Source organism: Aythya fuligula, chromosome 24 (assembly GCF_009819795.1).
Source record: "Aythya fuligula isolate bAytFul2 chromosome 24, bAytFul2.pri, whole genome shotgun sequence".
NCBI lineage: Eukaryota > Metazoa > Chordata > Aves > Anseriformes > Anatidae > Aythya > Aythya fuligula.
This window is the reverse complement of record NC_045582.1, coordinates 4,495,064-4,522,476: the sequence shown is the minus strand read 5'-3', so window position 1 is coordinate 4,522,476 and position 27,413 is coordinate 4,495,064. Positions and strand designations below refer to the sequence as shown.

The 27,413-nt window shown below is 52.0% G+C and overlaps 3 protein-coding genes and 1 pseudogene across 3 annotated transcripts in view; all 4 read left to right on the top strand.

Annotated features, from left to right (window-relative positions):
* Window positions 1-27,413, top strand: part of LOC116498355 (M1-specific T cell receptor alpha chain-like) — a 318,814-nt gene that overhangs the window by 94,200 nt on the left and 197,201 nt on the right. The window lies entirely within an intron of this gene.
* LOC116498345 (M1-specific T cell receptor alpha chain-like) overlaps window positions 1-27,413 on the top strand; it is a 234,806-nt gene that overhangs the window by 83,177 nt on the left and 124,216 nt on the right. The gene's annotated exons all lie outside the window — the stretch shown is intronic.
* Window positions 8,958-9,739, top strand: LOC116498353 (annotated as a pseudogene).
* LOC116498350 (feather keratin Cos2-3-like) lies at window positions 19,329-20,126 on the top strand. The gene is made up of 2 exons (XM_032202583.1): window positions 19,329-19,427; window positions 19,800-20,126. Exons 1-2 carry the CDS (start codon window positions 19,329-19,331, stop codon window positions 20,124-20,126), a joined length of 426 nt encoding a protein of 141 aa, XP_032058474.1.

The following is a 27,413-nucleotide window of genomic DNA, read 5'->3' as shown; positions in this document are numbered from 1 at the left end:
AGGAGAGCTGTGCTGTGTGCCTGCTCCTCCTGCCTCACACATCAGGCAGAAGACAGACTGGACACCCTGGTAATGTGCATGGGAGGAGAGCTTTAATGTCCCTGTATCCACTTGGACACAATCTGGCTGTTTCTATAGGAAAGGGAGAAATGAGGGACTGCAGAGACTGATGAAATCTTCTCTGGTTACAGTAGGCGGACCAGAAGAGAGATGCAGAAAAAGGATGGACTGAAAGGACGAGAGAAGCAGGAGAGGTCTGTTCTTCATCTCCTCATTCCAAATTTCGAAGAATAACAGCATTGTGAGATAACCAGTCCAAGAACCAGAAACAGGAGCCAACATTTACCAACATTTTCCCTGTGATTCATAATCTCTTTTTCACATAAATGTGGTAAGGCTGACGAGGGCTTCCTGGGAAAAGAAGATTTATGTCTTGATTAAAAGCCAGCACTTACCCAGCAGTAGCTCCAGGAAGGCAGTGAAGACGAGATACCCACAGTGCATGCTGAGACCGACCCTCTTGTTTGCTGTGGGAGAGAGAGTCAGAAAAGCACCTCCCAGCCCCAAGAGAACAGTGCTCAGGAAATGACCCTGTTGGGGGAACAGGAGGAGATTCAGCAAAGTTAAATTTTCTGTTCTGACTGTGCCCCAAATGCTCCCTGGGGTTTCTCCCTCCTCCAGCAGCAACAACCTCTGAGGATTGTCACAGTCAGGGATCCTGGGAACTCTGGGGGCCGCATCATGTGCAGGGGCTGCTCTCGTCTCCTCTCCCAGTGGGGTCCTCACTTCCCCAGCTACATCTGCCTTCTCTTCTAACTTCTGCACAGGCACTGTTTGGCCATGGCTGATGTCAGGGCAGTCTTCCCCACTGAGCTTGTTCTTTCTACCTTGGGGTCCTCTGCTCCATAGAAATGTTCCTGTTTCCCGTGTGAGGAGTAGATGCCTTTCACATTCCCAGAAAGAAGGGAGGAACCATGCTACGCAGCATCCAGGGTTTCTGGCTGTGTCCTGTTCTGGTGGGATAACCTAGCATTTGCAAGAGGAACGGGGCTTCATTGGGGTGTTGGATGGCACGAGCCTAGAGGGGACAAGGACAACCTGTTCCATCGGGCAAGGGGTGAGGAGTCAGCAGGGAAAAGGATGTGGGTTCAGTGGGTCACGTGCACTCACAATGATGGGCCACAGGGGGCACCCACCCAGGGCCACATCCCCAGCAGTTTCTGCTTCCCTGATGCTTGGGCCCCCTCTATCACCACCCCTAACACCTTGTCTGGCTAGGCTGTGCCTGGCTAGTTGCCTTGTCAATGCCTCAAATGTGTACTTCTCAGACATCCAAAGGAATGACACTCCAAGCCCTGCAGACCCCAACTGCTCCTTTCATAGCCCCCAGGCAGCGTGAACGTTCTCCCTCCGTCCAAAAATATTTACCGCATGAAGCAGTGAATCCTCTTCACTGCCTGTGGTGTCCCAAAAGAGAAGGAGATTGTTCATGGAGAAGTTTGGGATCTGCATGGCAGCTCGCCTGAATAGGCACAGAGCTCTGCTGTGCTGGACAGAGCTGTGCTGTCCACATCCTTTGGCATGTGGTAGTGTGCATGTGGCAAGTCTGTAGGAGTGAAGCAATGTGTTGTTGTTTGATGAATAGAGTTCTCCATTTCAAAGAAGAATTACACAAAATCCCAGAAAATCTCCAAAGATAACAATGCCAGTGAATCTCAGCAGGAGCAGGATCTGCAGCATGTGCCTTGCCCTGACAAGTGGTCTGTCTTCTGTTCCTTGGTGAGCTCCACCACAACCACTCTCTTACTCCCCCTCATCAGAAGAGGGTGAGAAGAAATAAATTTAATATAAGGGAAAAGTAAGAGAGAGAAATAAGCAAGGGCTGCACAGAAGCACAGAGAGAAAAGAAAATTATTCTCTACTTCCCCACAAAAGGTGATGTTTGGCCATCTCCTGGCAAGCAGGGCCTCAATACTCATAGCGATTGTTTGGGAGGACAGATGTCTTCATAATGAGAGCTCCCCGCTTTCCTTCCCCTTTTCCACCTTTTATTGCTGAGTGTGACATCACATGGTATGGAATATCCCTTTGGATGATATGGGTCAGCTGCCATGGTGATGTCCCCTCCCTCCTTTTGCCCACCCTCCACTTCCTGGCTTTGGAGGTGTTGGAGAAAGAATCTTGATGTTGTGCCAGCACTGGTCCATAATTGCCCAAACATTGTTGCGACGGCAGTGGAGTTCTAGCTCCAAGTGCAGAGCACAGCACTCTAGGGACTACTGTGGGGAATGTTAATTCTGTCCCAGACAGTCCCAGTACAGCTCCATAACTCAGGGTACCCAGCATCAGAAAAAAAAACTTGCCTATGCTATTCCCTTTTTCTTTCTTGTGTTACCTCCAACTTATGGTGTTTTATTCGGTACTAGAAGGCCACTCCTGCTGGCATCCATCTATATTCACAATCCACCCTCAAGAAAAGCAACAAAAGTCCCTATTTCTAGTAGGAATTTTTTATGTTCCAGAATGTGCGCATTGCCTTGTGTTCTTTCGCTCATTCAAGAAGAGTGTGGCTTCATTTGGCTTTTGAATATATCACCTAGCAATGCAATATGAATAGACAGCTGAAAAACAAAGATTAGGAGTATTTACATGTGAAGTCACCGTGTACTATCCTAATTACAGGAGTAAAAATCACGCCTGTGTGCTGGGAGATCCCGGCCCAACAAGGGACCCTTCCTCTCTGAGGATCACAGAATCACAGAATGTAAGAGACCTTCAAGATCACCTAGTCCAACCATGTCCCTAAGCTCTACACCTAAACGTCTTTTAAAGACCTCCAGGGATGGTGACTCAACCACTTCCCTGGGCAGCCTATTCCAATGCCTAACAACCCTCTCAGTAAAGAAGTTCTTGCTAATATCCAACCTAAAGCCCCCCTCGTGCAACTTTAGCCCATTCCCCCTTGACCTGTCACCAGACACGTGGGAGAATAGACCAACCCCCACCTCACTACAGCCTCCTTTGAGGTACCTATAGAGAGTGATAAGGTCACCCCTGAGCCTCCTCTTCTCCAGGCTGAACAAGCCCAGCTCCCTCAGCTGCTCCTCGTAAGACTTGTTCTCCAGACCCCTCACCAGCTTCGTTGCCCTTCTCTGCACTTGCTCAGGCACCTCCATGTCCTTCTTGTAGCGAGGGGCCCAAAACTGAACACAGTACTCGAGGTGCGGCCTCACCAGAGCTGAGTACAGGGGGGCGATCACTTCCATAGACCTGCTGGCCACACTGCTTCTGATACAAGCCAGGATGCTGTTGGCCTTCGTGGCCCCCTGAGCACACTGCTGGCTCATATTCAGCCGACCATCAACCAATACTCCCAGGTCCTTCTCTGCCTGGCAGCTTTCCAAGCACTCATCTCCCAGCCTGTAGCTCTGCTTGGGGTTATTGCGCCCCAGGTGCAGGACCCGGCACTTGGCCTTGTTGAACTTCATGCAGTTGACCTCAGCCCATTGGTGCAGCCTATCCCGATCCTCCTGCAGAGCCTTCCTACCCTCAAGCAGATCGACACATGCACCTAACTTGGTGTCATCTGCAAACTTATTGAGGGTGCACTCAATGCCCTCGTCCAGATCATCGATGAAGATATTAAAGAGGACCGGCCCCAGCACCGAGCCCTGGGGAACGCCACTAGTGACTGGCCTCCAGCTGGACTTGACTCCATTTACCACGACTCTTTGGGCCCGGCTATCCAGCCAGTTTCTAACCCAACAAAGCATGCGCCAGTCCAAGCCATGAGCAGCCAGTTTCTTGAGGAGAATGCTGTGCGAAACGGTGTCAAAAGCCTTGCTGAAGTCAAGGTAGACCAGATCCACAGCCTTTCCCTCATCCACCCAGAGCGTCACTGTGTCATAGAAGCAGATCAGGTTCGTCAAGCAGGACCTGCCTTTCATAAACTCATGCTGACTGGGCCTGATCGCCTTCCAGCCCACTCCTTCTCAATTTTTCACATTGCAGCTAACAGCCAGCTAACTCTCCTTCCTTCCTTTTCTCTTTCCTTACTGTACATGCATCTTTCCATTTATTAAATTCATTCCTTGAGGGATTTGGATTGTGGTGTATTGAGCTTAGCCATTGCTGCTTTGCATCTTGCCTTCCATTTCCAAGAAAACCCTTTCACAATGTGGCCCATTTATCAAGGGAACCATTCATTATTCTAACACAAGGCTCCTGCTGACTACACCCAGCTCTGTCTCCCAACACTACAGAGCACTGGCAGGTTCTCTAGGGATCCTTGGCAGAATGAGGACTGGACACTGCTTGTGGTTGTAACTAGGGATTTATTATTACATAACAAATTACTAGAAATACTAAAAATTACTACAAAATCCTAAAGCTTACTACAAATAAATTGCTAGTTTGATTACTACCTTGATAACACCAATGCCCTTTCTCGCCACAATGGTGGGTGTCTCAGCATGCTGGGGCCAGTGAGAGGGAGAGACAAGGAGGCAGGGGTGCACATTAACAGCCCCTTCCACATGATGGATATTTGCCTTGCTGTTGGTTATGCTAACCACACTGCCAGGCATCAGGAGCAGGGGCTGCCACTCACACCTGGCTCACCACAAGCCCCAGGTGTCCTTGCTGGGCAGGCTCAGCTCAGAGCTCCATGCAAACTGTGATGAGAGTAAACTGCACCTCACAGCACCTGCACCTTCCTGTATAAAGCTGCAAGCTGAAGGCACCAGTGTGGGCTCAGTGCACACAGGTACACAGCGCTGTCCTGGAGCTTGGCATCTTGCACGTGGAGAAGCACCTGGGAGTTCTCCATGGAGAGCACAGAGGAGATCCTCCCGGAATGCACATGAGGCTTGAACTTGCTCACCTGCAGCAAGAACTGAGGGGACTGGGTCAGGTGCTGCTGGTACCAGAAGATGTATGGAGTAGTGGTGCTGGTGGAGAAATTGCAGTGCAGAGTAGCGTTGTGTCCCACCTGGATGGCAGTTTCTTGTGCAAACTGCACCACAGAGTCCTTCTGTGCATGACCTGCAAAGCCAGAACAGCATCTCAGCACTGTTTGAAGATGTATCTGTTCTCCCCCTCTCTTTCCTGTGTCTATCAGCTCACCAACTTGTTCACTGTCCCCCCTCTCCATCTCCCTTTTCATGGGCTATAAAATGCTGAGCTAAGTACACATGCCCTCTTCTTTCTGCAGGTGTTATTCAATTCCCATACCCAAGTCTGTTAGCTTACCTACTTTTTAGCAGTATCTTACCAGGATTTGAGTCCTTACGTACCTATGAACAATGCAAGTATGAACGCTAGGCATCTGCAAAGGAAAAGTGCAGATGCTTATTCATCCCTGTACACTCGTTGCTCATGACATCTCCCAGACTGTCTCCCGTACTGGTCTGCAGCCCCTGCTCTCCCTACAGATAACACTTCTAGTTCTTCCAGGAGGAAGGAGTCCTATTTCTCCCCTCCAGAAATGATGGGATGCCGCCTTGACCCTAGCTTGCCCTGCCTCAAAGTCACATCTCACCTAAGTCTGACAGTGCCAACAAGGCTGCCAGGAAAAGCAGGACCATGTCACGCTCTCGCCTTCACAGGGTGCCCACGTAGTGCCTGGAAAGAGGGAGCTCAAGCTTGCAAGTTCACTTCCCCCTCTGCCAGCTCAAAGCAGCCTCTAAACCTCAGCACAGAGGGTGGAGCAAAGCTCTCCCCCTGCTGCTCCTTGGGGCTCACCCCTGCCCCAGCAAGGCTCTCAAGAGAGGGATGGACTAGTGGCTAAAGCAGTCAGAAAGGAATCCAGCCAGTCTTTGCTGTGCTCCAGGACCCCTTGGCCAGCCAGAAGTTTTCCAGCACTGGGAGCGTCACACTTGTGCAGTTAGCTCACAGCTGAAAGCCTGTGAAGCCTAGGACATTTCACTTGGTCAGCATAAAGGCAAAAGGACACCAACATGGCTGCTGTGTGCTTCCCTCTTTTTGCCCCTTCTGGCAGGTGGGCAGCCCCAGCAAGGGGCAAGTGTCCCCAGTGGCCTCCCCCTCCCATCCAGAACCCAGCCAGACACAGAGGCCTGCACCCACCTCTGCTGTCAATGAAGATGGGATTGCTTCCCCCACCCCCTTTCCACCCAACCCCCCGGGAGAGCCACACATTATCTGGCAGGGAAGGACGCCCCGCCACAGCCCTCTGTTCAGCAGTCAGCAGCTCTGCACACACAGGAGTGAATACTGCACCAAGGGCAGACCTACAACAGTGCTGGTTAGTGCAGCAAACCCCTCAGTGACTCGGTCCTTTGGCAAGATCCAAGGTTCCAACACGTGTCATTAGAGTGAGTGTCCAGCACAGATATTTGTTGTATTGCCAGGACGTCATCTCAGCGCCAGAGGTCCTGGATTTGGGCTTAGGAAGAAAGCTGTACAACAAGCTCTTGGAAACAAGACCACTGCAGAAAACGGAGGAAACCCAATGTGGCTGCTCTGAGGCTCCCTCGGGCCCGTGCTGTTTAACTCCAGGCCCTGCAAGGGGACTTCCAAGCACCGGCAGCGACTCCACGCGGCCCGACTGTGGCTGTGCCCCCGCCTCGCCCACGCCCCACCTGCCCGGCCCCACGCACTGCGGGGCACCCCCTGATGCCTCCAGCTCCACAGGCCGTTGGCTACCTTTGCTGCAAGGGCGCGCTGCTGGCTCATCATGTGTGGCTGGGTGCCTCCTGCACCCAAAAGCCTTTCCTGAGGGTTTGCTTCCTTGGCAGCCAGCCCCCATCCTGAATTACTCTGGGGGTGCTTCCTGCCCAAGAGGAAAATCCTTTTCTTTGCTCCTTTGCATCAAAATGAGGTTCTGGTCAGCACCTTTCTCCAGCCAGCCTGTGTTCTCCACAGCACATTTGTGACCTATGCTGTCATGACCTGTGTTCCCTTGTTGGGGACCATGCACAATCGAGGGTGCCCTCCTTCCGACTGCTTGTGGCCCTAATGAAAGCATTCAGCAGGACTGGGTGTCTGGCACTGCCAGCTGCTACTCAAGCAGAAGGTGCCCTCCATGCCAAAGCTGCAGGCTTAGGCCTGCGGGAAGGGCTCCGACGAACTATGAACACTGTGCCAGACGGTCAGCCATGCTGAAGCACTCCAAATGCTGAGAATTCATTTGGCACAAGGGGGAGTGAAGGGGAGGACACACAAATTACTCTTGCTATTGTGTGATCCCTTTGCTGTGATATTCTACACACGGAGGAGTGAAAGCTGCTCCTTTACCCTCAGGCGAACCAGCCAGTCCAGGCAGAACCAGCCATGGGAATCTGTCCCCTCTGCGATGCATTTCTGAGACAATGCTGGCAGGCCTTTATAGACAACTGTGAGGAGATAGGCCTGGCTTCAGCACTGACTCCCAGGAGGACCTGGCAGTGTCCAGGGTTGGAAATCTCTGACTGACAGGCACTATCAGGAGCCTTACAGCAGTCTGCTTCTCCTGTACATCCCAAGGTCAACGATGGACAGCCACTCAGAGGCACTCCAAACGTTGCTATCCTGAATTAAACCAAGGATCCAAACTGTCCTGATACGGTCCTTGTTTGGGCCTGAAGTTGGCAGGAACAGGGGGTGATTGTTGCAGCGGGAGGAAAAGGAGGGCTCAGGAGAAAGGAGCTGTATTTTCCAGTGCCTCTTCCCTGCACACATCTCTGAGAGGCTGGTGCCATCTGCATTCAGCTGCTCTCAGGCTCCTTCTGACCCTGGGAACCCGCTCCCCTGCAGGACTCATGCACAGAGCACGGGAGAGTGCTGCCAAGTGCACATTCCCTCATGATAAAGGGGAAACAAGGACACACGCACGTGCTCATCTATACCTGCATGGAGTCCTGCACAAATCTCTGCACCCACGTGCCTTCACACAAAGCCAGCTGCACAGTGGTTGTCACAAGACAAGAGCAGATGTGTGAACAAAAGCAACCGGGCACTCAGGTGAGTGCAAAAGGTGAGCTTAAAAGGAGAGGTGCTATATTCTGGCCCTCGTTCTCATAGTACCTGGGGTTGGTGGGACTGTGAAGCTCAAGGGCAGCCTTGGCTGCAGTGACTGTGAAATGGTGGAAGTTAGGTTCCTGAGCACAGTGAGGAGGAAGCACAAGAAACTTGCTGCCCTGGACTTCCGGAGAGCAGACTTTGGTCTGCTCAGGCATCTGCTTGGTAGAGTACCATGATACAAAGCCCTGAAGGGGAGGTGTGCCCAAGAAGGCTGGTTAATATTCAAGGAATATTCAAGCAATATTCAAGGATTACCTCCTCCAAGCTCAGGAGTGATGCATCCCAAGAGGGAGTCAGGCAAAATGCCAGGAGACCTGCATGGATGAACATGGAGCAACTGGCTGAACTCAAACATGAAAGAGAAGGCCATAGAGGGTAGGAGCAAGGACAGGTAGACTGGAAAGAATATAGATACATAGTCTGATGAGGCAAGATAGGAATCAAGTTAGGAGAGCTAAATCGAAGCCAGAATTGAATTTGGCCAAGGAAAGAAGCTTTGTTTCCATGCTTGTCTGCCTTGACAGAAGCATGTCCAGAATGTGGAGGGAGGTGATTCACGGCCTGTGCTCCGCTTCAGTGAGACCCGACCTGGAGTGCTGTGTTCAGCTTTGGGGCCCCCAGCATGAGAAAGATATAGAGCTGTTCAAGTGGGTTCAGAGCAGAGCCATGGAGATGATCAGAGGGGACCCATCCAGCACTTCCAGTGAGTCTTCTGCCCTCACTGATGCATTCCTGCCCTAGAAATCCTTGGACATTTCATGCCAGCACTCTAAAGAAACCATCACTGCAGAATGGCCATGGCCTAGATCTGGAAATGAAAAGGCAGCAGTGCAGGAAACCAGTGCACAGCCCATATCATTTGTTGGGATGGTTTGCATTCAAGATGAGCTTGTCAGAAAATTGTTACCTCTGCCAAGGGTGCCTCTGGGCCTGCGGCAATGAAGTACCAGTATAAAAGGCAGCCCAGCTCTCTGCTCTCTCATCCAATTCTGTTGCCTCATCCTCCTTGGTAACCAGGTGAGTCTGAAGCCCTCTCTCCTCCTCTTCTCAAGTGGAAGGGATCTTGCATCAATAGACATCTCATCTGGTGGTGGTTCAGAGCTATGCTGGGCCTTGGAGTTCCTTCCCATGGGAGAGGGGTGGAGAGAGACGTTCTGTGTAGAGAGAGGCTGGGATACGGTGCAGAGGTAGCCTTTTGGGTTATGTGCAACGTGATTGTCTCATTGGATCAGCCTGCGCTTTGAAGGGCCCTGTCAGTACAAAGCGATGAGGACCATGAGCCTCCTGGCACAACCTTCACATCCACCATCACCAGTTGTCTTGGCTCCTTTGTGGTGGGATAATGGGGCTGCTCCTCACCATATGCTCTGCTTCCTCTCTGCCCTCTCTCCCAGGTTTATCTCCAGCCCAAGACATGTCCTGCTACAACCAGTGCCTGCCATGCCAGCCGTGCGGCCCGACCCCGCTGGCCAGCAGCTGCAACGAGCCCTGCGTCAGGCAGTGCCAGAACTCCACCGTCGTCATTGAGCCCTCTCCCGTAGTGGTGACCCTGCCCGGCCCCATCCTCAGCTCCTTCCCGCAGAACACCGTTGTGGGATCCTCCACCTCTGCTGCCGTTGGCAGCATCCTCAGCTGTGATGGAGTCCCCATCACCTCCGGGTGCTGTGATCTCTCGGGCATTTCCAGCCGCTACTGTGGCAGAAGATGCCTGCCCTGCTAAAGGCACTGCCCATGGCCCTGGGGTTCTAGCACGACCATGGTGCTGGACAACAGAAGGAGGAGTCTTCATGCAATTGCTTTCAGAATGACGGACCTTCCTCACCTCCTCTGGCAAACATTGGCAGGAGCCTGACCAGGGGCTAGTCTGAGATCTCTGAAAACACAGTCCATGTCTCTCAGTAGGCACTGGAGATCCCTGCACTGAAGGGCCTCTGCTCAGAGTGACCTCCTTTTCCTCTCTACACTCATTAAAGTTTCCGGCAACCCAGCCTTGGCTGTAGATGTTTTTTCCCTCTGCGTATGCCTTCCTGAGCCGCCCAGCGAGAATTGTCTTGCCTTTGGTGGGTATAAGATGGGTGTTTAAGGAGCCTTTTCCCCACTCCCAGAACAATGGGAGGTTGCGACATGCTGCAGAGGGTTTTCTCTTGGACAATGCCCATTGGAGCTGAAGAAGACATTCCTCACTTTCACAGAGCAAGGGGCAATCTACCCTTGCCTTGCAGCATCTCTGCCCACAGCTCCCCCCTGTCCTGCAAACAGAGAGCACAACCTGTGCTGTCCTCACAGAAGAAGTTACGAGTCTGTGTGAGGCTGTGGAGGCTTGACACCCTGTAGGCTCTTAGGAACGGGCTTCTTCTTGCTCAGGACAGTGCTGTGCTGGGGAAGCAGGTGGGGACAGAAGATTGATGGCAGATGTGGGGAATGGGTGGAATAAGTGCAGGGATACCCGACTGCTTCTACTCCACCCTCATCTTCCCTCGTTTGCCCTACCTCAGGGCTATGGCCAGCACAAATGGGCATGTGCGGCAGGAACATGTGTCCCATGAGGCCCAACTGCCCCCAGCACAGCACTTGGCAGGGCCCAGGTGATGGCACACATGCAGGGCTGATCCCCTTCACAAATCAGCATTGGTGTTCCCCGTCATGGACCATACACGTAAATCTCTCGTCCCTGAGGACCCTGAACCCATATGGGTTGGGTCACTGCAAAGACAGCAGGCAGTTTGCATGCCCCCACGCTGCTCTAAGGTGCCCACTTGCCCCCAAGCATGCAACAGCTTTCCTCAGGTGCAGGGCGTGCACTCACAGGGACTTCCTCATGCTCATTTCCACTTTTCCTGATCATTTGCTTTGCTCCTGCTCAGGCAAGTTGCTTCTCTGTTTCTTCTTTTGGTTATGTAGAGGCTATGAGGTTCTTTTGGTTATCTAGATTCTTTTTGGTTATCTAGGTTCTTTTGGTTATCTTCTTTTGGTTATCTAGAGGCTACTGCATGAAGTTTAACAAGGCCAAGTGCCGAGTCCTGCACCTGGGGCGCAATAACCCCAAGTAGAGCTACAGGCTGGGAGAGGAATGGTTGGAAAGCTGCCAGGCAGAGAAGGACCTGGGAGTGATGGTGGACAGTCGGCTGAATATGAGCCAGCAGTGTGCTCAGGTGGCCAAGAAGGCCAACGGCATCCTGGCTTGTATTAGGAACAGCGTGACCAGCAGGGCTAGGGAGGTGATCGTCCCCCTGTACTCAGCTCTGGTGAGGCTGCACCTCGAGTACTGTGTTCAGTTTTGGGCTCCTCGCTACAAGAAGGACATCGAGGTGCTTGAGTGGGTCCAGAGAAGGGCGACGAAGCTGGTGAGGGGCCTGGAGAACAAGTCCTACGAGGAGCGGCTGAGGGAGCTGGGCTTGTTCAGCCTGGAGAAGAGGAGGCTCAGGGGCGACCTTATCGCTCTTTTTAGGTACCTCAAGGGAGGCTGTAGCGAGGTGGGGGTTGGCCTGTTCTCCCACGTGCCTGGTGACAGGACGAGGGGGAATGGGTTTAAGTTGAGCCAGGGGAGTTTTAGGCTAGATGTTAGGAAGAACTTCTTCACTGAAAGGGTTGTGAGGCACTGGAACAGGCTGCCCAGGGAAGTGGTGGAGTCACCATCCCTGGAAGTCTTCAAATGACGTTTAGATGTAGAGCTTAGGGATATGGTTTAGTGGAGGGCTGTTAGTGTTAGGTTGGAGGTTGGACTCGATGACCTTGAGGTCTCTTCCAACCTAGAAAATTCTGTGATTCTGTATGTTCAGGATGTGTGCAGCTCTCTGTTACCCAGTTGCACTTCAAGGATGCCCATTGTTTCCAGGCCCTGCTTGACTGCTGGCAGACATTTTTCCTGTCAGTGCTTTGCAGCCCCGTGATATCTCTCATCAGTATCTCATTAGAGCCTGGTTACATCTATAACAGGTCCCATCAGAAGGGCACCCGGTCCCTGCTCAGTTACAAAGATGTTTCCTTATGGATTCATGTATGGCCCTGCTTGGTACAGCCTTGTCATGTCCAGAAGGAATCAGCAATGCAGGCAAGAGAGAAGAGCCAAAGGTGCGCTGGGGTAAACCCTTTGTCTTTCCTGGTGTCAGAGGAATGGAATCAGCCACAGCTGCAAGAGAATGCAACCAATTTAGCCCAGGTGAAGCTGTGGCACTGCCAGGGCTAAGGTGTGGGGTAGACCACAGGAAAGAGACCCAGGCAGAGCTCTGACAAACATTTCTGCTTTGTTGGGATGGCCCATTGCCCTGGAAGGGCTTGGCCCACGCTGCAACCCAAAACATGACTGGTAGTTCCTGGAGACATTGGTTTCTTAATTGCTCTGCTGTTTATTGCCTACCTTGAATGCCCCAGGACACTGTTAGCAATATATAAACCTTGTGTGTAGTTCTGGGTGCATGTCATTGTCAAACAGATAAAAGTGTGGTTGGGATCTGCCTCTGTGTTTGAACAAGGCAGATTAGCTTGGATGAGACACCCACTACGCTGAGAAAACACATTTGCTCTGAAATACGACGTGTGAAGCTGCCCCTTTGCCTTCAGGAGAACCAGCCAGACATGGGTTGGATGGGAATCTGTCCCCTCTGCGATGCATTTCTGAGACAATGCTGGCAGGCCTTTAATGACAAGTGTGAGGAAATAGGCCTGTCTCCAGCACTGACTCCCAGAAGAACCTGGCAGTGTCCAGGGGCGGAAAAACCCTGACTGATAGGCACTCTCAGGAACCTCACAGCAGTCTGCTTCTCCTATACATCCCAAGGTCATCGATGGACAGCCACTCTGAGGCACTCCAAACATTGTTACCCTGAATTAAACCAAGGATCCAAACTGTCCTGATTCGGTCCTTCTTTGGGCCTGAATTTGGGAGAAACAGGGAGATTGTTGCAGCGTGAAGAAAAGGAGGGCTCACGAGAAAGGGGCTGTGTTTCAGTGCCTCTTCCCTGCACACACCTCTGCCAGGCTGCTGCCATCTCCGTTCAGCTGCACCCAGGCTCCAGACCCTTTCAGCAGAACCGAAGTGCCTTGGAGGGGCCGGGCTGGCGGAGGAACCCTCGCGGCTGCGGGACGAGGTGGTCCTGGCGGGCGGAGCGGCAGCGCCCCCTGGGGGCTGTGCCCCTGCCTCGCCCCCGCCACACACGCCCGGCCCCGCCCGCCACGGTTCCTGCACGGCCGCAGCCCCGGCTCCTCTCCCCGTGGCTCTCAGGGCGCAGTAATACACCGCCGCGTCCCGAAGCCGGGGCTCGGTGAGCCACAGGGCGCTGGACCGGCGGTCTGCTGCCACCTCGAGCCTCCCCGGCAGGTCCGTCAGTGCTTTGGAGCCTGTAGTACCGAACACTAGGGATGCGGGTCCTTGGCCCGGGAGCTGACGGTACCAGTAGATGTAGTCACCAGTCTGCATGTTGGGGTGTGAGCAGGTGATGTTGATGCCGGTGCCCTCGGTGGTCTGTGCCCATGGCTCCTGCTGCACCTGGGCTCTGCCCAAAGGCACTGCCGAGAAAGAAAGCAGGAGAAAACTCAGAAAATGTCTTTCCTGCACCGAAAATGTCACGCAGGGGGAGAGGGGAGAAGAAAACAGTTGACAGCTGATGTGAGCTTTTTCTCAGAAGGAAGCATACAAAGGCATTTCACTGGGAATGGTTATTAGGGGACCAAGTCGGAGCAGGACTGTTTGGGAGGAGAGTCTGAGCCAGGAAAATAAGGGAAGCAGGCAGGAATGAGTGGGGGTGTGCCGAAAGGAGAGGAGGAAGGCAGGGAGCAAGGCAAGGTGGGAGGCAACGGCCGGCTGAGCTCGCTGGAGGCAGGCGGGATGGCTGCAGAGGGAGGCCAGAGGGGAGCGAGGTCCGTAAGAAGCCGGCGGGCCAGAAGCGAGGGCAGCCCCGTCCCGTCCCGTCCCGTCCCGTCCCGTCCCGTCCCGTCCCGTCCCGTCCCGTCCCCGGCGCCGGCAGCCCCGCGCACCCAGGAGCACCGCGGCCAGCGCCGCCAGCCCTGCGGCCCGGCCCTGCCGCATCCCGCCGCTCCGCCGCCCGCGCCGCGCTGCCCCCGCCAGCCCCGGCTCTGCTCCGCCCGCGGCGCCTCCTCCCCGCCGCCGCCGCCCGGCGCCGCCAGCTCCGCCCCGGGGCCGCTCGGCGGCTGGCCCGGGCTGCGAGTGCTGGGCGCCTGTGGGCGGGCAGGGCTTCGGCTGCTGCCCGCGGGGCTCTGCCCGTCCTGCAGCCCAGCCCGGGATAGGAGAGGGAGTGGGAGTGGGAGTGGGAGCGGGAGCGGGAGCGAAAGGGAGAGGGAGCGGAGACAGCAGCTGCCCGTCTGCTACGGCATCTCCTTTGGGAGTGGGAAGGGGAGAGGAGGGCAGTGAACGTGGTAGGAGATGAGTAGGGAGAGAGGAGAGAAGCGGGAGAGGAGAAAGCAGCTGCCTGCCTGAAGCGACCCCAGTGGAGGGCAACGGGTCAGGCCGGGCTGGGCCTGGGAGCTTGGTGCTGTGGTGCGCTGGTATCACAGCTGTGGCCGGCACTGCTGCAGGTGTGGAAAGCCAGCAGCAGGAATGGGTCCGGGGACACAGTGCCCCGACAGCACCCCAAACTGTACGGGGCCCTGCTGTCTGGCCCATTGAGCTGTCATCATCGGTCGAGCGTCTCTGCCCAGATTGAGGGGCACAGTTGCCACTTTCCCATTTACAGGCTTCACGGCAATAGTAGCTGAGCACGTACCTGGGAGACACACAGGCAGGGACAAGCATGCCCATTTGGGGAAGACACACCCAGGCCAGTACCCCCAGTAGCTGTTTTTGGAGCCCCCAAATGGACTTGCCACATTTTCCTGGAGGCTGAGACCCCCTTTCCCTGCTCGGGGGACCCCTGGCTCCAGCAGCTGACAGCACAGGGCAGGGATGTCCTCGCGCTGAGTCTGACTCCAGTGGCTAGCATCAAATCCACTTCTGCCACTCCATGAGGAATTGCTACGTTCTCCTTGCAGCACATGTGTGCATGGGACAGAGCGAGATTATGGAGACGTAAGGAAATATTCCAGAAGAGGACAGGACAGACAGCGGTGCTCATGTGCAGGGCCCAGTCACGCAAGTACAGGCTGCAGCCCCTTTTACACCCTGTTCTGTCTGCTCTAGTGTGCTCCTCCCGGCTCCCATTTCCCTGCACGTCCCCTCATGGGGTTGTATAGGTCTGTCCTGCGCCCATCCCAGCATGTGTCCTAGCCCACAGCTGTAGGAAGTGCAAGGCCCAAGCTGATCTCCCTGTGGCTTCTTGATAGGCCACCAACTAGTGTTGTGACTGCCCACATTTGATCTCTTCTCTTCCTCCCTCATCATCTATCAGTCGGGTTTGTATCCGTGTGTGTTGTTTCCAGCTTCCTGCAGTTCTTTCTCTCTGTCCCCCTCCCAAGTGCTGAAGGGCTGCTTCTAGGGTAGGAAGCAAGGAGGGAGGAGCTGAAAGGTAAGAAAGAAAATAAGGGCTGCTGTGGAAGCAGTGATGGCAGCTTCCCCAAGACCTCCATTGCAGAAGAGAGTAGAGAAAACGGCATGGCCCTGAAAGCAGAGACAGAGAACACAGCAGAGGAAACAAAGAAATAACCTCTGTTTCTCAGGTTTCGCATGGCTTCTTTCACCTTCTCGGTCTTTACGCTGTAGGTTGGTGCATGGAGCAGAGGGAATCACAGCCCTGGAGAAGATGGACACCATTTTGTTGTGGGAGAAGTTGGCAATGGGGTGGGTATAGAGGAGGTAACGTAGCCCCCGGCATGATACAAGTGCAGCCAAGTGAGAGTGAGCAGACAGTGTCTTGTATCTCCTCACATGTCTACATTCAGAGGGAGACCAGGAGCACCCTGCAGGAGCTCAAGGAGCACAGGAAAACTGGTGGTGCTGTTGTATTTAAGGAGTACAGCAGTCTAGAAGCTCTCTGCAGAAGGCAGCTGCATGACTGACAGCGAGTCCCAGAAGGAGCTGTGATTGTGTAGGGCCAGAGCAGGGCAAACGAAGGGTGAGCACCGCTTGTGCCAAGGAGGGGAGCAGTAGCTCAGCCCACAGGCCTCCCACCAGACTGGAGTTCTGCAGTGGGTGGCAGATGCACACAGCTTGGTCATAGGCCATGAGTGTGAAGAGGACATCCCAGTTTAGGCCCACTAGTGGAGGAAGGGGAGCCAGACCACACAGCTGGAAAAGTAAATTGTCCATAAAGAGGCATCCTGACCAAGACATGGCACATGTCAGTGAATGAGAGGTTTCCAAAGACAAACTACACAGAAGGATGCATGGGCTGTTTGGGCACCACACATGAGTGTATTCCCAGCCTGGATCAAGAGGTAGATGGCTGAGTCCAGAATAAAGAGCAGCAGCTCTCAGCTCTCAGACAAACCCAGCAGCAACAAAAGAAACCTCTCTCTAGACCTTCCCCTCACTCCTGTGGGAAGGAGATAGAGTTTCTGCTCAGAATTCCTTGCCTTCCACCACTCGATATCTTCTGGAGGTAAAACACAGCAGGGCCTCAGCAAGCCAGGATGTTCCTTCAGAGAGAGTAGAAAGTCAAATCAGAACCCTGGAGTTCAGGAGAGCAGTATTTGTTTTCTTCACTGTGTGCACAACTATCTCTGTGTGTGCCCAAATATACTTCAGTATGCATCCAGGAATGTCTGTGAGTGCACCCATGAATTCATGCATCTTTTGACATGAGCAGCAGTGTGCATGAGTGCTGATCCCTCCACCCGCTTTTGATATCATGAATGATATCAGTACGTGATCAAGGGTCACCCTGGGAATTAACAGAAACACTGATCTGTCAACGGCATCCCTCCAAGGCTGATATGTGGTGACTGTGCATGATCCTCCTCCAGAGGATCAGAGGCTGCACCTCCAGCACGCACATAGTCCAACCCTGTTTTCAGAGTGGGTCTCATCAGATCAGGTTGCTCAGGATCAAGTCCAGGCAAAGTCTGAACTCTTCTGAGGATGGAGCTCCATTAGCATCTCTTTGGCAATCTGCTCCAGGACTTGATCGCCTTCAGGGTAAATACTTCTTCCATGTATATTTCATCCATATAACCAAATCTACCCATTTCTGAACTTGCACGCATTAGCCCCGGACTAAGTATGCTTCATCTCCAGAGTTCTGTTTCCTTTGAATCCCCCTGTGAGGTGGGAGTAGACAATACACGTCTGTTTGGCTTTCTGTGTGGCACCCACAGGGTCTGTCCTTCCTCCCACAGCACAGCAACACCAGGACCCATGTTCCTCTCGTTCGATGCCACTTCTGCCCAAGATTTCAGGCCCTGCATAACTCAGCACCAGGCCCATGAGTCACAGATGTATGTGTGCCATTGGTTTCCCCATGGGGGACCTCTGTCCCACCCCACACACCACTGACACTGCACCGGCAGTAGATCCACGCAGGGCTGGGCCTGCACAAAGATGGCAGGATTTCTCAGCCTTTCTCCTTGTACATAAAGCTAACGCCATCCTTTTGAACTCTCTAGCCATGGGGAGTGCAGCTGTGCCCTGGCCTGGAGAGACAGGGAGGGGTGACTGCCACCATGCTCTTACACTCTAAATCCTGTGGTACAGAATTAAAGAAAGGATCCAAACTGTTGTGGGCCCATCCTTGTTGGGGACTGAAATTGGCAATGAACTTCTTAGGCTCAGGAGAAAGAGGGCTTCAGATACAGAAGGCAGCATTTCAGCATATGTGCTGTGGGCACTTCTGGGCTGTTTTTGTTCTGTGATTGTTCAGCTGTTCTCAGGTTCCTTCTTGCTCTCTTCTTGCCAACTAAACATCCACCACACAGCTCTCTCACACCCCCGGCTGAAAGCAAGATGTGCGCAGAGAATGTGATTTAAGCTAAAGGGCTTACAAGTGTAGATAGGGATAATATAATTAAATGAAAAAGGAAGAAAAATTATAAAACTAAAGAGCGAAGGGTGTTTGGAAGCAAACTGAGAGAAAATTATACTCCACTTCCCATCAGCAAGTGATGTTCGTCGAAGTGTTTGGAAGCACTGACTTAGTATGCCCACCCCTGTTTTTCCTTCCCCTTTCACATCTTCACTGCTGAGTGTGACATCATGCAGTACGGAATATCCCTTTGGTTGGTTCAGGTCAGCTGCCCTGGTGATGTCCCCTCCCAACCTCGTGCCCACCTGCATACCTGCTGGCTTTGGGGGGCTTGGAGAGAGTCTTGATGCTGTGTCAGCACTGCTCCACCATAGCCCCAACGTTGATGTGATGGCAATGCTGTTCTAGCTCCAAGAGCAGAGCACAGCACTCTAGGGGCTGCTGTGGGGAATGCTGAGTCTGTCCCACATAGCCCCAGTACAGGCAAGTGCCCACAAGGGAGGAACATGTGCATGAATGTGACACAATGTGCAGCAAAGACAGCATTTGAGCAAAGCACATGGTTTGAAGTGATAGAGAGGTGAGGTGGACTGGGAGCCTTGCAGAAGGCACCGGAGCCAGGGCTCTTGACAAGACAATGTCAGCTTTCTTGGGCCTTGAACTTAAGGCCTGAGAATCCCATTTGTTATCCTGTGTAGCAGTGGTAAGGAAAGTGCTGGAGTGCCCCGACTGATCACTGGTGGGTGTCATGAATTAAATAAGCTTGCATCATGTAAGGAGATGGTGTATGATTTTATTCTTTTTTTTTTTTTTGAAGCAAAAAATGAAAGGCATCAAGTTATGGGAGTGAAGAAGGAATTCCCTATGGACAGGATCTGCATTGCGTGTCTTGGGAAAACCCACCCGGCTCTGTCCGATGCTGGTAGAAGGCAGGATCACCTGCATGTGAAAGGTTTCCTTTCTGTGTACATGCATCTTGTTATTCCTTCTAACTAAAACAGCCACTGACCTGTTGGGCCTTTCTTTTGTGATCCAGAAAGGGCCCTGCACAACCTCTCCCCCTTTACAGACATCGCTGGGTCAGAGCAGGAGGAGGCAAAACAGGCCAGCAGCTATTCCCTGAGGGCAGTGTCAGCAGGGGTAGGGTCACAGTCAGGAGCTGGGTCACCTGTAGCCAAAAGGGCCCCAGAGAGTCCCTAGGGAGTCACCCAGACTGACAACATTTGCTTTTACTGGACTCTTCCAGCACGTGAGCTGAGTCTTCTGCCCACACTGACATGTATTGCCTGGAAATACTTGGGCCTCCCTGCCTGCCACTCAGAAGTTGCCTTCTTTGGGGAAAGGGCATAAAGCAGGAAATGAAAAGCAGCATCACAGGAAGGCAACACACATCCCGTATCATTAGGTGGGATGTTTTACATTCAAGAGCAGCTTGTCAGAAAATAGTCCCTGCTTCAAGGGATGCCTCTGGACATGGGGCAGCCAAGGCCCACTATAAAAGCCAGCCCAGCTCCGTGCTCTCTCATCCACTTCTCTGGCCTTCTTCTTGTTGGGAACCAGGTGAGTGTGAAGCCCCTTCTTGTCCCCCTCATTCTCCCACAGGAGGACTCAGTTCCTTGGACCTTTCAGCTGCTATCAGCTGTGTGCCCTGCCATATCTTGGGACTGCTGGTTGTGGGAGAGTCAAGTTGTAGGTTTGTCATGGAGGAAGATTGGGCCTTTGGTATGATGGCTCTTATGCTGAAGCCTAGGGTGTATCCTGGCTGTGGTGGCTCTTTTTGGGCCCTGTCAGGATGCAGCCAAGAATGCCTCGCACATCCCTGCACAGCCTCCAGCTCACAGTACTGCCTGTGCCTTGGATCTGTTAGGCTGTTGTGACTGGCTGCTCCTCATGAATGCCCATGTTCTGCTTCCTCCCTGCCCTCTGTCCCAGGTGAAACTCCTGCCCCCAGACATGTCCTGCTACGACCAGTGCCGGCCATGCCAGCCGTGCGGCCCGACCCCGCTGGCCAGCAGCTGCAACGAGCCCTGCGTCAGGCAGTGCCAGAACTCCACCATCGTCATCCAGCCCTCTCCCGTGGTGGTGACCCTGCCCGGCCCCATCCTCAGCTCCTTCCCGCAGAACACAGCTGTGGGATCCTCCACCTCTGCTGCCGTTGGCAGCATCCTCAGCTGTGACGGCGTCCCCATCAACTCTGGGTGCTGTGATCTCTCCTGCATTACCAGCCGCTACTGTGGCAGCAGGTGCCGCCCCTGCTAAAGATGCCAGACAGTGCCCCAGACCAGGACCCCAGGAACTCAGAACATGCTGCTGGACAAGAATGGATGGACGAAGAGACCTCATGTTGTTGTTGTAAGAGGACCTGACCATCTCTGTCTTGTCCTGTAAAGACAGATAGGAAGGGGCCAGTCTTGAGTCTATGACAACATGACCAATGTCTTCCTATCCTGTTTTCTACACGCTCTTTTTCTTTCTTTCCTTTCTTGCCCTCTGCTTTGCATGAGGCCCCAGGAACCAGCCTGGAGAGACCTGCTAGCCCTCCTCCCCATGTGGGCCAGGTAGATTGATGCCCTGTTGCAAGTCTGCCATTGGAAAAGCTAACAGATTTTTGTCTGCTCCTGCTGTGCTATGATCTCGGGGCCTCCTCTTGGAGTCACCTCCTTTCCCTCCTGAGCCTTGATAAACATTTGCAGCAACCCTGAGTGTGTCCCTGTGTGGTCTTTTCATCTGGATACTGATGGCCAAGGGAGAAAACCATTCCTTAGTGGGAATAGGCTTGGGGCACTGCCTCATTCCCCTAGGCACTGGAGGGTGGGACATACTGCAGCAATTCCTCTTTCAGGCACTGTCTCTTGAAGGTGAGGAAGACATCCCTAGTTCCATCACAGCCAATAGCCACCAGTCCTTGACTTGTGGCATCTCCGCCTAGACAAGCGCTGTTGACATTGGAGGCCCCAGCTCTTTGGGAAGAGTGTTCGTCTTGCTTTGGGTGAAGCTGTGCTGGGGATGGAGGCTGAGACCAATATGATCCCAAAGGACTGCAGAAACTGGGAATGGGTAATTGTCTTGGCAATGGCCCTCTGTCTCTCATCAACTTTCACCTTTCCTCCACCACCTAATCATGGGCATCATGTCTGGGCATGGAGAGCAGGAACAGCTTCTCTGTGCATCCCCATCACACTTCAGCACAGCGTCTGGCATGACCCAGCTGTTGCCAGGATGCATAGGGCTGAGGGGATCCACAGGTTCGTACTGGTACCAGTCCCATCAGGCCACACACTGGAGTCCCCAGGCCCTGTGAACTCAATGCCTTTTTCATGAAGGCAGGCCCAGGGCAGGGACCAATGCCCAAACACTCATGGCTGCTCAGTCTTGCTTTCTTTTCCCCAAGCATGGATCATCTTTCATCAGGCCCTGGAACTCAGAGACCTCATAGGTGGCACAACTGCACCATGCTCCAGAAAAGACATTCTGTGGGGGCAGGTATCCCACAGTCTCTGCTGAGACATAGCAGTGAGAATGGGACCTGATTGTGCACTCAGCAAGGTCTGTGTATGGGCCCTTGTTATAAATGGCTTCAGTCTTCAAAATAGGATTATAATCAAAGTTTACAATTTATTAAAGGAAGGTAAGCAAACACCGCTGGGTGCGCCGGGAGTCTCCCCTCCACCAGGACGCACACCAGTTACATCAAATAGCTGATTTTTATGCTCCTAGACTAATACATATTCATTACTACTTCTAAAAAAAAATGGGTTATTATAATTAGCTTCTGGGATCCAGTCCCTCCTACTGGAGCATGCGCATCAGTCTCTGGTGGCTCCCTGGGGGTTTCTGGGGGTCTTTCATGCTGAAGGCTCATAGTCTTCCTCTCAGGTTTTTTTCTTGTCCTTCCCCTTTGTACTCCTTGGCAGTATGTCAAAAGCTTACACAGCGTCCCCTGCAAGTTTTGTCTCCTAGCTGTCCTTCAGCTTCTTTTTTCTTCTCCTTAATCTCCTGGCCACCTGGCCAGATATGAGGGGCTTGCATAGTGTCCCACTCAGAAGCTATAACAGTTACTAGTTGTTAGCAGTTGTTCTGAAACCCCCAGACATCAGAGACTTCAAAGAAAGAACATACAAACACAAATACCTCTCTTATTGACGCTTCACGAGTAGTTAAAACATGCGTCACAGGCCATTCACAGGGACACTCCAGTCACATCTATAGCAGTGCTAAATCAACCACAAAGAAGGCAAAAAGGCTGTAACTGTTAAGAACAAGAGTCTGGAATAACAAAAGCAAATAGGCTCATGGATTTGAGGAATATTTCTGAAGATTTGATAAATTGACTATAATGAGGGGGAGACTGGGACACTGGGAGGAAAGGGAAGAAACCAAAGTCAAGGTACAAGAACTATATACATTAACCATTCTGTTTCTCTTAGACTTGTGGTTATACAAGAGTATGTAAGACAGAAGGTCACATTCATCATACCATGCGGCCCTAGCACTGTTCCATACTGACACGAATCAGATGAACATATATCACAATCCCCCATCTCCTTTTTCATGGCATTGATTCGTGTTTTCCTTTCTAATCAAGTTAATACTTGCCGAATTGATGCCAATTGATACCAATTCTGGATCTTTATTTGTTTTTATTATCATCAGAGAATGGGTTTTTTCTTTCCCTGGTTCTGGGTCAACAGGTATCGCAGATATTTGCATTCCTTGTATAACCGAGTGTATTAATCTGGTAATATTAAACATGGAATTATTAACAATCCTCCACATATCCCCAATACAACCATCCTTATTTTAGCAAACCAATCACCACCCATAAAGTCCCCTTCCATAATCATCTTAGATCGATTCCATTCCAAATTTGAACTGGGACATGTGCAATTTTCTTCATTTCCTTTACAAGTTCATTTACAGCTTTTATTTTTGTTGTGGTTTAACCCAGCAGGCAGCTAAACAACACACAGCTGCTCGCTCACCTCCCCGCATCCTTCTCTGGGATGGGAGAGAGAAATGGGAAAGTGAAGCCTGTGAGTTGAGATAAAGACAAAATAATAACAATAATAATGACAATAATGACGATAATAGTACTACTAGTAATGATGTGTACGAAACAAGTGATGCACAATGCAATTGCTCACCACCTGCTGTCCGATGCCCAGCCTAACCCCGAGCAGTCCAGCCCTCCTCCCAGCTCTTGCATCCTCAGCCTGTCCGCTGGCAGGACAGAGTGAGAAGCTGAAACGTCCTTGGCTTGGTGTAAGCACTGCTCTGTAACAATTAAAACATCAGCATATTATTAGCATTCTTCTCATCCTAAACCAGAACATAACATTCTACCAGCTACTAGGAAGAAACACCCTTATCATCAATCTTTAAACAGCAATTACTAAAGTTACATTTTCCACAGACTTCTCCTTCTTGTGTTAGTAAATAATCCAAAGCTAGGCGATTTTGATACAAAGCAGTTCTCATCTTGGTATTTTGCTTTGCAATTAATCCAAGTGCATCTCTGGTTTTATTTATAACACCCTGAATGGCACAGGGCATGCACCAGCCCAACCACAGGGCACATGCTGGGGGATCTTCTCCCAGGCACCAAGCTCCTCTGTCATTCCCAGAGCCATGAGGATGAAGTGGCCCTTGTGCTCCATGTAGCCCCACTGCTCTCCACACCCAGGTGAGGGCCTTCCCACAGTAGCACACCTTGGGGCCCTGTGGTGTGGGGGTGCTTTACTTTCACAAGGACTCTTGGCCCCTAGCCCAAAGACTCTGCTCAAGCTCAGGCCTAGCATGGCATTGCCCCAGCTCTGCTGCCTGTGTGCCTGTGTCTGGCCTGGCCAAATCTTGTCAGCCTGGCCTAGCCAGCCTCTTAGGCGGTGCAGGGCCATCACTGGATGGAGCCTTCATCCAGGCCTCTCTGGAATCTGGCCTATCAGGTATTAGCCCCGGCCCAGCTCTCACGCTGGGACCGAGACTTTCTACGCATAACACATCTATTGCCTGGGTTAGAGCAATAATCAATAGGTGCTTCTGAGCCAGAATTATCTCCTGGCTAACACTGAAGTCTGAGATGGAGGAGCATATTCACAATTTGGAGATTCACAATTGTCTTGGAAATGACAGAATCCTTCTGGAGAACAAGTCCCCTCCACATCCAGAGTTGTTGCACAGCCAGGGCACCTTCCTGCACCAGGGTGTCACTCACAGCACAGAAGTACAAGGCGCTGTCAGAAAGCTCGACTTCCTTCAGCCGCAGAACACTGGATTTCCTCTCAGTGTTCAGCTCCGTGGTGAAATGGTCACTCTGCTTGGTGCCTGCTCCTGCTTGATTGGAAATCAGCTGAGGGGCTTGTCCCTTCTTCTGCTGGTACCAGAGCCAGGCATCAGGTGTGGAGCTCTGGTATGTGCAATTGGTCTGGAAGGTGTTTCCCTGCTCCACGGTGACTTGTCCTTCTTGCTGGGTGATGGACACCTGCCCTGTGGTTTCTGGAAGAAAGAGAAGTTCAGCAGTTCTGTGGGGAAATCTCCAGACAGCCAAACAGGAGTGAATTCAGACCTGTGGGAGATAAGGCCCCCTGTCCTTTACTGGGCTGAAAGGTCCCCAGGGCTGGGGCACAGCAAGGTGGTTTGGGGGCAGAGCTCAGAGCTCCCTGGCAAGAGCGGACCTTGAGGAGAGCTGTGCTGTGTGCCTGCTCCTCCTGCCTCACACATCAGGCAGAAGACAGACTGGACACGCTGGTAATGTCCATGGGAGGAGAGCTTTCATGTCCCTGTATCCACTTGGACACAATCTGGCTGTTTCTATAGGAAAGGGAGAAATGAGGGACTGCAGAGACTGATGAAATCTTCTCTGGTTACAGTAGGTGGACCAGAAGAGAGATGCAGAAAAAGGATGGACTGAAAGGACGAGAGAAGCAGGAGAGGTCTCTTCTCCATCTCCTCATTCCAAATTTCGAAGAATAACAGCATTGTGAGATAACCAGTCCAAGAACCAGAAACAGGGAACAACATTTACCAACATTTTCTCTGTGATTCATAATGTCTTTTTCACATAAATGTGGTAAGGCTGACGAGGGCTTCCTGGGAAAAGAAGATTTATGTCTTGATTAAAAGCCAGCACTTACCCAGCAGTTGCCCCAGGAAGGCAGTGAGGATGAGATACCCACGGTGCATGCTGAGACTGATCCTCCTGTTTGCTGTGGGAGAGAGAGTCAGAAAAGCACCTCCCAGCCCCAAGAGAACAGAGCTCAGGAAATGACTCTGCTGGGGGAACAAGGGCAGATTCAGTGACAAGATATGTTCTGGTCTGACTGTGCCCCAAATGCTCCCTGGGGTTTCTCCCTCCTCCAGCTGCAGCAGCCACTGAGGATTGTCACAGTCAGGGGAACTTTGGGAGCCACATTATGGGAAGGGACTGCTCTCGTCTCCTCTCCCAGTGGGGTCCTCACTTCCCCAGCTACATCTGCCTTCTCTCCTCTCTTCTGCACAGGCACTGTTTGGCCATGGCTGATGTCAGGGCAGTCTTCCCCACTGAGCTTGTTCTTTCTACCTTGGGGTCCTCTGCTCCATAGAAATGTTCCTATTTCCTGTGTGAGGAGTAGATGCCTTTCACATCCCCAGAAAGATGGGAGGAACCATGCTACGCAGCATCCAGGGTTTCTGGCTGTGTCCTGTTCTGGTGGGATAACCTAGCATTTGCAAGAGGAACAGGGCTCCATTGGGGTGTTGGATGGCACGAGCCTAGAGGGGACAAGGACAAGCTGTTCCATCAGGCAACGGGTTAGGAGTCAGCAGGGAAAAGGATGTGGGTTCAGTGGGTCACGTGCACTCACAATGATGGGCCACAGGGGGCACCCACCCAGGGCCACATCCCCAGCAGTTTCTGCTTCCCTGATGCTTGGGCTCCCTCTATCACCACCCCTAACACCTTGTCTGGCTAGGTTGTGCCTGGCTAGTTGCCTTGTCAATGCCTCAAATGTGTACTTCTCAGACATCCAAAGGAATGACACTCCAAGCTCTGCAGACCCCAACTGTTCCTTTCATAGCCCCCAGGCAGCGTGAACGTTCTCCCTCTGTCCAAAAATATTTACCGCATGAAGCAGTGAATCCTCTCCACTGCCTTTGGTGTCCCGAAACAGAAGGAGATTTTTCGTGGAGAAGTTTGGGATCTGCATGGCAGCTCGCCTGAATAGGCACAGAGCTCTGCTGTGCTGGACAGAGCTGTGCTGTCCACATCCTTTGGCACGTGGTAGTGTGCATGTGGCAAATCTGTAGGAATGAAGCAATGTGTTGTTATTTGATGAATAGAGTTCTCCATTTCAAAGAAGAATTACACAAAATCCCAGAAAATCTCCAAAGAAAACAATGCCAGTGAATCTCAGCAGGAGCAGGATCTGCAGCATGTGCCTTGCCCTGACAAGTGGTCTGTCTTATGTTCCTTGGTGAGCTCCACCACATCCACTCTCTTACTCCCCCTCATCAGAAGAGGGTGAGAAGAAAAAAAATTAATATAAGGGAAAAGTAAGAGAGAGAAATAAGCAAGGGCTTCACAGAAGCACAGAGAGAAAAGAAAATTATTCTCTACTTCCCCTCAAAAAGTGATGTTTGGCCATCTCCTGGCAAACAGGGCCTCAATACTCATAGCGATTGTTTGGGAGGACAGATGTCTTCACAAAGAGAGCTCCCCGCTTTCCTTCCCCTTTCCCACCTTTTATTGCTGAGTGTGACATCACATGGTATGGAATATCCCTTTGGATGATATGGGTCAGCTGCCATGGTGATGTCCCCTCCCTCCTTTTGCCCACCCTCCACTTCCTTGCTTTGGAGGTGTTGGAGAAAGAATCTTGATGTTGTGCCAGCGCTGGTCCATAATTGCCCAAACATTGTTGTGATGGCAGTGGAGTTCTAGCTCTAAGTGCAGAGCACAGCACTCTAGGGGCTACTGTGGGGAATGTTAATTCTGTCCCAGACAGTCCCAGTACAGCTCCATAAATCAGGGTTCCCAGCATCAGAAAAAAAAAAAAAAAAAAAAAAAAAAAAACTTACCTATGCTATTCCCTTTTTCTTTCTTGTGTTACCTCCAACTTATGGTGTTTTATTCGGTACTAGAAGGCCACTCCTGCTGGCATCCATCTATATTCACAATCCACCCTCAAGAAAAGCAACAAAAGTCCCAATTTCTAGTAGGAATTTTTTATGTTCCAGACTGTGCGCATTGCCTTGTGTTCTTTTGCTCATTCAAGAAGAATGTGGCTTCATTTGGCTTTTGAATATATCACCTAGCAATGCAATATGAATAGACAGCTAAAAAACAAAGATTAGGAGTATTTACATGTGAAGTCACCATGTACTATCCTAATTACAGGAGTAAAAATCACGCCTGTGTGCTGGGAGACCCCGGCCCAACAAGGGACTCTTCCTCTCTGAGGATCACAGAATCACAGAATGTAAGAGACCTTCAAGATCACCTAGTCCAACCTCTGACCTAACACTAACCAGTCCTCCACTAAACCATATCACTAAGCACTACATCTAAATGTC